This window comes from Rhagoletis pomonella, unplaced genomic scaffold (assembly GCF_013731165.1).
Source record: "Rhagoletis pomonella isolate Grant_MI unplaced genomic scaffold, Rhpom_1.0 Rhpom_scaffold_05767, whole genome shotgun sequence".
Lineage (NCBI taxonomy): Eukaryota > Metazoa > Arthropoda > Insecta > Diptera > Tephritidae > Rhagoletis > Rhagoletis pomonella.
Window position 1 is genome coordinate 1 of NW_023464307.1, and position 11,289 is coordinate 11,289.

The 11,289-nt window shown below is 35.8% G+C and overlaps 1 protein-coding gene across 1 annotated transcript; it reads right to left on the bottom strand.

Moving 5' to 3' along the window:
- Positions 1 to 2,929: 2,929 nt before the first annotated feature.
- On the bottom strand, positions 2,930 to 5,008 carry LOC118755275 (the record flags this gene model as incomplete). Its single annotated transcript, XM_036490122.1, is given in 1 exon segment — positions 2,930 to 5,008. A coding segment is annotated over 1 exon segment (1,568 nt), but the record flags the coding sequence as incomplete, so codon positions are not given.
- Between the last annotated feature and the right edge of the window lie 6,281 nt (positions 5,009 to 11,289).

Below are 11,289 nucleotides of genomic sequence, written 5' to 3' on the forward strand. Positions count from 1 at the left end.
ATTTTTCCTAATAAACAATCGTGGTACAAAGCTCAATAAAAATATTAGAAATATTTTCAATTTGAAAAAAAAGCTTTAAATGCCGTTGTAAAACGGTCAACAAATTTCTTATAAAATATTTAGATTTTTACCATGATAAAAACATTACAAGGTAAAATAATTGAGAGACAGTCTGACGTTTGCCAGCAATATAATTTTAAAATTCGAACTCAAGCTTACACACACATTCTCATTTTTAATCTCAAACAACAACGATTGTAAACAATTTCATTTTTTGATTTTCAATTTTATATGATTTTAAAATGTTTGCAAACGTCAGAAAAAAATCATGGCCGACGAATTGAGTGAATGGTTTTACTTTCTAATGTTTATATCATGATTTTTACCAGGTGTAATTAAAACTCAGTCAAATGAGTATTAAGGAAAAGAAAAATTTGAGAATAATAAACAGATAAAGAGATGGGTGCACAAAAAGTTAAGTTAAATGTTATACCAAAATTCCTAAAAAGTAAAGAAATCTATTTTTTTTAATGTTACTGTATAGAGCTCTTTAAATCTATTTTATTTTTTATGAATAAGGCCATAAGCATATACCGTTTTTATAAATAAATCTTATAGCAAGATGCTATATATTTATTTATGCACTTTTTGGCTGGCGAAATATGTAGTTTTTTCAACTTAATAAAAAAGCGTATTTAACCACATTAAAATTTTTTAAATATTGAATGGCGCAACACAACAACTCTTTTTGTTGCACGAAACCGTTAAACACGTGCCTGCCATCTATTTCTTCTGTTTTGACATTTCGCTATTTTGCATTTCTTTCATTTTGACGTTATTCGCATTGTCAGATTTTTATACCCGAGCGCACTTGTGCACAAGGGTATATTAATTTTGTTCACATAATGGTTGTTTGTAACAGCCAAAACGAATCGAGATAGATATAGACAAATGTATACATAAATGCTCAGAATGAATAGAGAAATCGATTAAGCCATGTCTGTCTGTCCGTCCGTCTGTCCGTCTGTCCGTCCGTCCGTGTACACGATAACTCGAGCAAAAATTGAGATATCTCAACGAAATTTGGTATGTAGGTTTCCGTTAATCCAAGGTAGGTTGGTATTGAAAATGGGCGAAATCGGACTGTAACCACGCCCATTTCCCATATAACGGTAATTTCCAGAAATACGAAAACTGCGATATTTCAGTAACTACTGAAGATAATTCACTCAAAATTGACATTTGCAATAACTTTCAGACGACAAATAAGAATATTATAAATTTTTGGAAAATGGGCGTAGCCACGCCAACTTATGGTTACATGTGTATATCTTGGTAACCGCTTCACCAATTTCTTCCAAACTTGGCACAGTTGTTGGTCTTGATACAGCATACTAAACGGCCGAAAATTTTAAAAATCGGACAATAACCACGCCCACATCCCATATAACGGCATGGTTAAAAAGTCGTTAACGGACTTGCGATTTTACTACAATAGTACTTACATACATACATATATACACTTGTAAATATATACTCAGCTTACATTTTGGCCCGCCAACACTTTTCATTGTTTTTCTTTTATTCAGCGTCTAAAATGCGCGTGTTTTGAACAGGAAACTAGGAACGATAATAAATGAGATACCGAGTCAGTGATCCAAAGAATCCACTGGATTACGCTAAAGCCACAATTGTCCACAAAACAGCGGCTGTAACATTTATAAAAGCATACATACATATTTACCAGCAATCAAGTGCTGTTAAAATATTTTCAAAGCTATTGTGCGCGGTTATTGTAAATTTAAGCATAAATCGAGCAACTTTTTGTCGAAAGAATCGTTGTTAATTAGGCCACTGAAAATCGGCAATAGCAGTTAGAAAGCGAATTAAAAAATCTTTATGACTGGTAAAAAAGAATAGTGACAAAAAGCTGTAATGCTTGGCTGACTGGCAAAATTACCAGCGTTCATTCTCATACATACCCTGCAGGGAAACAGCGGACTAGTGAATCAAATTTCTAGTTTCGTACTAGGTCTTTATCGCCAAAAATGAACTAGCCCGATAGGAACTAGATCCCCACCAGCTAAAATCGGCGAAAAGTGGTACTTTTAAAAACAAATTTTTTTCAGTTTTTTTCACTAGAAGTCTATATCTAAAGTGACGAATTAAGAAATGGTTCGGAACTATAGAAAACGGGATGCAGAACGAACTATATCCTATTTGTAGAATTTAGAACTATTTCGGAACTATCGAATAAGGGATACAGTGGGGGGCTTGTTTACTTTACATAGATATGTGTTCGGCGGCTTTTTCGTTCAAATACGCTTCTATTCTGTGCTTCGCAGATGCTTTTTCATAGCTTGGTAATACAAAACTAAAATTTTTGTTAACATTTCAACATCTTGGGGCCGTCTGGAATCTAAGAAATAACAGCGAGTACCTCTGCAAACAGCTAAAGGTATGTAAACGTACATTTCTTACAATCATTCAAACAAATTTAATTTCAAATTGAAAACAGATTTCTTCCAAAATAACTTAAAATCGCACACACGGAAGAACCAAAAAGATCGAAAAATCATGATTATTTTTTCTTTCGGCTGTCGATATTAGAACTGGTTCGGAACTATGGAATTTAGGACTAGTTCGGAACTATCGAAGAAGGGATGCAGCGGGGGGCAATTGACACTTGCTAGGACATCGCCATGTTAATTTCGCCAGTTGCTTGCATGCAAAAGAGATTTATCGCGAACCAGTACTGGGTCTAAATGTACTAGAAGCGCACCAGTTCAGAACTAGAGATTTTCCCCACAGGGTATGCACTTATGTAAATTTGTGTGTATTTACATAGATACATACATATGTAAATAAAAAAATATTTGCTTTATTACTGATACTTCCATTAAAACAAAAATTAAGTTTTTTCTTTTTTATTTCCACACTTAAAAAACGAATCGCCGTATCACTAATAGATTTATTATCATCGTTCTTTCCAACACGCGTACATACATACGTAATTACTTAATTGTACAATATAAAATTAGTTAAAAAATACAATGCACACTTTTCATAAACTACTCGCACCGTTAAAAATGTTCGAAAAATACATTTACACTTTTACTTATTACTATACGATTTTTTTTACGATATACATGTCACTGCATAGATTTATATTAACTTATTCGTGGTTTTTGTGATACGGCGGCGTAGTTCACGCACTTTTATGGCCTATTTGTATGCGCTCATATTAATGATAACTTTGTTATACGTTTCTATTTGCATATAATTAATTTTAACTTTACCTTTATTTCATATATATTACTCCAATAGTATTATTTATTAATTATCTTTTACAATAGTTAAAAAAATATCTAAATTATATTTAAGCGTCGCAAGTTCCAATATTCTTTGTTCCAGCTTCCACTTGCTGCCACCCGTCGCTTCTATAAAAATGAGCAACTCAGTATTAATATCAACACCGTAATCGGGAATATCGCATAGACTGCCGTGCGCGGATGACATGTTGAAATCAGGTATGTGATGTCGTCCTCCTCGTGCTCGATTCCATCACGCGTCGGAACTTCCACCACGACAATCTCATCCGAGAGGAACCCAATTGGAAAGGTGCAATTCGTCGCATTCACGCAGCCCGTCAAGTCGCTCAGGTTGGAGTATTGAAATGTTGGCTTGTAAATATCGAAAATAGCGTGTATGTCATTGCGCACCAGATCGTTGTCGCTGTAAAATATATAGTAGTAGTAGCCGTCTTCGGTGATCTCATGCTTGGAGAGCATGCGATGTGAACCATTCTCTAGGAAATGCGCATTAACGCATTCTGCGGATGGTGGAAAACCTTCGGCCAACAATATGGCACCATTGTAGCAGTTGAAGAGGCCAGTTTCGAAGCTGGAGACCGAGTTCGACTCATCAGTGACCGTGAAGTTTACCGCATTGCCGCCATGACTGTATTTGCGATCGTAGACATGCTCGCGTTTCGTGCGTCGCCGCTTGAACAGCTGATCGTAGACTTCCTGTTTCCGCTGCTTTACCGCTTCGTCATGTTGCTTCAAGTGTGCCGTGTCTGCTGCAGCGGCGGTGTTGGAGTAAGAGCTGCGACGTCGACGTCTACCGGTGCTTTCATTCGATTCAAGCGTCGAATGCCATTGCCCGCCCTTTGCCAACCTGGGCGTTGTCGCAGTAGCAGGTGCATTCGACGGCAGTCTTCGGTTACGTAACGAACTAACTGAGCCTTTTTTCAACTTCTTGCCACGTACTTTGGGGGGTTTCGCCGTTGTCGTGGATGTACTATTGCTTTCAAGCTTTGACGACATCGCTAGCGCCGCTGCTGCCTCCATGGCCGCCGCGATCTTAGCACGCTGGAATGCCTCCTCTTCGGCTTCTTCACTCGAATCCTCGCCACCATGATTTTCCTCCTCCATATTATTATCGACTGTCTTCTTTTCAGCAGCCAACTCCTCAGCAGGCACGGTGTCTGCCATTTCTTTAATATCCTCGAAGAAAACCTTCACTTGCTCGTGACCCAGCGCAAAATTGGCACCCAGTTTATTCTGATTGTGATCGAGCAGTCCGCAGGTATTCAAATTGCGTTGGCCCTTTACTACCAGAATACGCGAGCCATCATATCGTGAACAGAATTTGAGATGCACCTTGGCGCCCTTTAGCAGATAGAAACCCCAATACTCGAGCGTGTCGTCGGGAAGCGTCATGGATTTCTTTAGTCGAATATGTTTGCGATTTGTGGAGACTTCGGGCTTGCTGCGCAATTGAAATGCATTGAAGTTCGAACCCATTCTTAGCGAATGTTGTTGACAAAAGATCGATGATATGCCGTCGCGTATCTCAATGATATCCGACTCGGCGACAGGGTAGACAACGTCGGCGAAGACGGTGCGGCGTAGATAGAGAGGAATGATAATCAGCGTAGCGGGCAGTATGACGATCAATATGCAGAATACCACCACACGCTTCACGCCTTGCATCTTGTCAGTCTCTGCATAGTAGGAGAGGGGAGAAATAAAATAGTTTGTTTGTTTACTTGTGGTGACTAGTAAATATTTGTTTAACAAATGGCAATGAAAAGTTTGTTTAGCTATGCGATTAGAGTGAAATATGTAATTTTTTTTTATTTCACAGTTAAAAAAGAAAATATGTATTTACGTATCATTTTATGGAAATATGAAATCAGTAAATAGTAAATGTATTATCAAATGAAATAATGTTAGAAAAGATCTATATATCGTCACCTGAAAAGCAAAACGACTAACAAACATCATCGTTGAAATGCAAAAAGTCATAACTATTCATAAAAATTCAAAATTCACTTCTTCATTTATATGATGGATTTCATCGAATTACAACTCCCCCACATCAATTTATGGAAAAAAATTAAAATATTAGACACGACTTTTTCCATTTCATTTACGATGTTGTTACGTCTTTTTGCATTTCAGGTGACGATATACTGCACAGGCAACAAAACTCTTGTAATCGGTAAATAAAGTTGAAACGGGAACTTTGGTTAATACAAAATTTCGGTTAAAAAATGGTGGTAACCTTTAAAATAGGCTTGCTTAAATCATTATTTTTTTCTATTTTTTAAATATGATTTAAATTTTTTCGATTATTAATCTAAAGATTTTTTTCCAGCATAAACAATTATTTAAAAATTTACTCACATGTGTACATAACCTCATATGAGGTAATGTAACCTCAAGTATGATACGAGGTGAATTCAAATAAAAATTACATCCACAATGACAATCAGACCACAACAAGCATATCATTTTGACAGCCAGCACAATTCGGCTTGAAATCAGCTGCTTTTGTAACAACTTTGTACGAATTCGCCTTGGTATGTATGAAAAGTACAAAATTTGAGACTCACTTATGTAGGTACATACATTCAAAAAATGCAAATATTGCGTCAAGTACGCATAAATTGCCGCCACCTCTTCTTCTATGTTGTGTAAAAATTGCATAGAAGTATCGATTACCAGTACCTCACTAGAACAAAATTAGTCTGTTCCAATAGCAGTCCGGTTTACAGGATTTAGTCAGAACTCACAGGAAGTAGTTCCTATTGACATAAAACCTGTAAGTGGGAACAGTTTTGAGAGAGTAACTGAGCGACTGTTCCTAGTCAGAAGTTACAGGATTTAGTCCGGAGTTTTTTTTCCTGTAAGTTCATGAAAAGTGTCAAACGATCAGCTGATTTGCATGTGCAAACAAAAACAGAAAGCGGTGAAAGCAAAGAACCTTATATATGTAAAATAATGAAAGTAAACAACGAAATATTTGAATATGTATAGAATTTAGTAATTAGTTAGTGATATTTCAGCCAAATCAGTGTTGTACAAGTGACTAGGGACACGATATCGAACAGATAGTATCGATATGGTACTCATTTAAAGTATCGCTTTAAAAATATCGGGTACCCATTGATATCGGAATAAAAAGACTCGATATTACAAATATCGATACCAAAATCCAAAAAATTTATCTGAATATAGGTCTCGTGTATAGGCCGCTGTGGTGTAATGGTTAGAAGTGCGCAAAGCTTGAAAATTAAAAACAGCTTCCCAATAAATCATAATCGCCGTTCAGAGTCGACCTAAAACTGTAGGGACCCCTTTTGTGCCACAACATTAAGGCGCGAGCGACAAATCGGAGGAGAATCTCGGTCAAACACTAACATATTATGTAACAACACGTAGAGATTGAGGTGTTGACTTAAAACACCGAGGCCGCGGGTTCAAATTCCACCACATGCAATCCTAACTATATTACAAATTTCTGCTCTTTAAAGTCCAATTTATATCGGGAAGAATTGTTAATAACATTATCCTTGTAATGTGAGTTTATGCCATTCGATACGGTACTAGGGTTCTGGTACTCGTTTCCAAAAAAGATCGTTTTAAAACTATCGAGTAAAAATATCGGTATCGAATGCTAAAAGTATCGATATGGTATCGTATCGTATCGAAATTCGTATCCCTACAAGTGACATGTAAACAAACCGACTGACGTTTTTACAGGAAATAGTGCTTTTTGCATTCCCGTGCATTTCTGCATCTGTTCTCCTTTTACTCTCACTTGAGAGAGTAAAATTGTAGTTTGACAGCTCCACAGGATTTAGTCCGAAGTTCAAAGGAACAGACTAAATATGTAGTAAGGGTTGGGTTTTTGAGCTATGACACTATTGAAGTAAATTAGCGATATCTATATCAAAAATTAAATATATGTACATACTTAATAAAAACGGTTATAACTTGGCTTAAAAAATAAAATTCTTCATACCAGAAAATAGTAAAAAAAAACTTTTTATTTCTTTGCCAGTTAGAACCAAATAGAAAATACGCGTATTATAATTGAATTAAGAATCAGGTTAATCTATATCTATCTACAAGGCCGTATTTAGGGGGGGTGATCCAGGGGTTCACTATACTCAATTTTTATATATAAAACTAGCAGAGCACCCGACGTCGTTCGGGGTAAAAAAATCTAAATATAAAATAGTAGTAAAAATATTCAGTTCAGCATAAATTAAAGGAGACAAACTATTTTCTTTCTGTTTAAATTAAGACATCCTTATGAACCATACTTTTAGCTTTATCGTGCTCACACTACTATATATTTGACATAATTTTCTACAAATCTTGTTTCATTATTAATATTAGGTGGATTAAGGTAACGATAGAGTTTTTAAATTAAAATTAGTCTACTACGGTACATTCCGTTTAGCTGCCTGTTCGCTTAACTGTTTTGGTACAGCTGCACTTTTCCGGTAGAATGTTTATTTCGGAAAAAGTTTTACTCATAACGAATGAACATTTTTCGTTTAACAGCATCGCGGGATCAAAAAAAAACGACTTAATATTTCCATTTCAAAGTGGTCTAAAGACTGTAAGGCTTAAAAAAACACAGTTTTAAATATCCAAGCGATATAATAGACGAATACATATTTATCCCCCTTTTACAAACCCATCTTTATATACTTTAATCTAAACGCCTCCAATATATACATACATATGTCTACATATCAAATTCCAAGTTCATGTGACTATGGTTCCAAATTTATAGCTGATTAAAAACTCCACGCCTATGCTCCACGCCCCCTTTTACAAACTCATTTGTATATGCCTTACTATAAGCGCCTACCATAGATATGCCTGCTTACCAAATTTCAAGTTCTTGGGACTTATGGTTCGGAAGTTATAGCTCCGCGCCAATGGGGTGTGTCACGCCCCCTTTTATAAACTCATTAATATGTAGCCTACTATAAGCAACTACCATAGATATATATGTACACCAAATTTCAAGTTCATGTGACTAATGGTCATAGGTGATACAAATTTCCATGCCCATGGAAGGTGCCACGCCCGGTTATACAAACTTATATATATATATATATACCCTTCTATAAGCACCCACCATAGATACGTTTGCGTACCAAATTTCAATTTCATGTGACTTGTGGTTTTGAAACTATAGCTGATAAAATTTTCCACGCCTATGGGATGTTCCACGCCCCCTTTTACAAACCCATTTATATATACCTTACTATAAGCACCTACCAGAAATGCGTCTGCATATCAAATTTCAAGTTCATGCGATTTATAGTTTCGGAGTTATAGCTGATAAAACATTCCAGGTCAATGGGACGTGCCACGCCTCTTTTACAAACTCACTTATATATACCCTACTATAAGCACCTACTATAGATACGTCTGCGTACCAAATTTCAATTTCACGTGACATATGGTTCCCAAGATATAGTTGATAAAAGGTCCACTCCTATGGGATGTGCCACGCCCCTTTTTACAAAGTCATGTATATATAGCATACTGTAAGCACCTACCGTAGATATGTCTGCATACCTAATTTCAACTTATGGGTTTGAAATTATAGCTGATACAATTTTCCACCCCTATTGAATGTGCCACGCCTCCTTTTACAACCTCATTTATATATGCCTTACTTTAAGCGCCTACCATAGATATGCCTGCATACCTAATTTCAACTTATGGTTTTGAAATTATGGGATGTGCCACGCCACCTTTTACAAACCCATTTATATATACCTTACTATAAGCACCTACCATAGTTATGTCTGCATACCATATTTCAAGTTCATGTGACATATGTTTCCGAAGTTATGGTTGATAAAATATTTCCCGCCTATTGGATGTGCCACGCCCTCTCTTCTAAACTCAATTAAATATACCTTACTATAAGCACCTACCATATATATGACTGCATACCAAATTTCAAGTTCATGTGACTTATAGTTCGGGAGTTATAGCTTATAAAATATTCCACGACTATGGGATATGCCACGCCCACTTTTACAAACTCATTTATATATACTCTACTATAAGCAACTACCATATATATGACTGCCTGCCAAATTTCAGGTTCACATGACTTATGGTTCCGGAGTTATAGCTGATAAAATATTCCACGCCTATTGGATGTGCCACGCCCACTTTTACAAACTCATTTATATATACCATACTATAAGTACCTCACATATATAATATATGACCGCATACCAAATTTCAAGTTCATATGACTTATAGTTCCGAAGTTATAGTTGATAAAATATATCACGCCAATTGGATGTGCCACGTCCCCTTTTACAAACCCATTTATATATACCTTACTATAAGCACCTAATATAATTATATCTGCATACCAAATTTCAGGTTCGTATGACTTACAGTTCCGGAGTTATAGCTGATAAAATATTCCACGCCTATGATGTGCCACGCCCACTTTTACAAACTCATTTATATATACCTTCCTATAAGCGCCTACCATATATATGACTGCATACCAAATTTCAAGTTCATGTGACTTATGGATCCGAAGTTATGGCTGATTAAAAATTTCACGCCTATGGGAGGTGCCACGCCCCCTTGTCGAATCCGAATTTTTTTCACCCTATTATGGGCAATACTCTGTCAAAATTTCGTTCGATTCTGTCCGTCCGTTTAGGCTGCAACCTGGCACATACATACAGACGTACATACATACTTCCACAAATATGTAGTATATCTAGCCTTCTCGCAGCGTAAAATAATTTTTGGGAATATCCCGACCCCGGCGCCTCCTATCGTGTAATTTTTCAGTCCAAATATTCCTTTTCAATTGGCTAACTTATGTCCTAAATATGAGCCAAATCGGAAAGTAAATGAAATTTTTATGAATATCCCCACCCCAGCGCCACCTATCGACTAAATTTTTAGTAGAAATATTACCCTTCAAGGTGCTGACATATGTTCCAAATATGAACGAAATCTGTCCAGCCGTTTAGTAGTTTAGTGGCATTCAATACACGGAAAACTCTATGAAATAGTGAAATCGTGACGCCTCAACTTTATTCATTTTTCGGCAACAACAACAAAAAAATTCAAATTTTTTTTAAATCAAAAAACCTTCCACACAGAAGGTCCAAAAATGTGCTTTTTACAGAATCGAAATCGGTTCAGCCGTTTGGTCAGGCATCGCGGTCATACGAAAAACATTTCATTTTTATATATATAGATTTGCAAAAATTACCACACTGCGATATTGTTTTTTAATGTTATTAGGCTCTCGTTTATCCAAATTTTCAGATAATAAAGAGAAATATACAATTTGGATGTTACTTGTTGTTGTAGACGTTTTTTTAATTCATGGCTCACTATTATAAAATCACATAACGTTATTTGCAAGTGGACTACTCATTTGTGCAATATTAAAAAAAAATTCAACAAACCTTCGTACAAATTTCAAACTTTTAGAAATTCTAAAAAATCAATCGACATTTTTAGCCATTTGAAACGTGTACTTTGTTCAACTAGAATTCAATGGGTTACAAATCTGCATACTCAGAATTTAATTAAAAAAATAGAAATTTTAACGAAAATTTGTAGAATTTTTTTTTAGTTGCATAAATTTTTAAGGCAGTGTCACTCGATTGGTACATTTGTACAGATTTGTAAATTTTTATTTTAGACAATACAGAGATGTTCTATTGAAAAATTTCAATAAATTAATTTTCGGGATTGGGATAGTGAAAAATATTTTGGGTGTTCAAACAATTGGGATACGATTTACACCAAATTTTGGCAAATACCCAATCGTGTGACACTGCCTTTAAACTTGTATTTATATGGATGTTGTTAAAGAACAACGACAAAAATAATATTTTTAAACTTGTGAACATTTGGTGCGGCTATAATTTTTTCGACTACTGTACATAAGTTGGCTATGATTACTCGGCCGTGC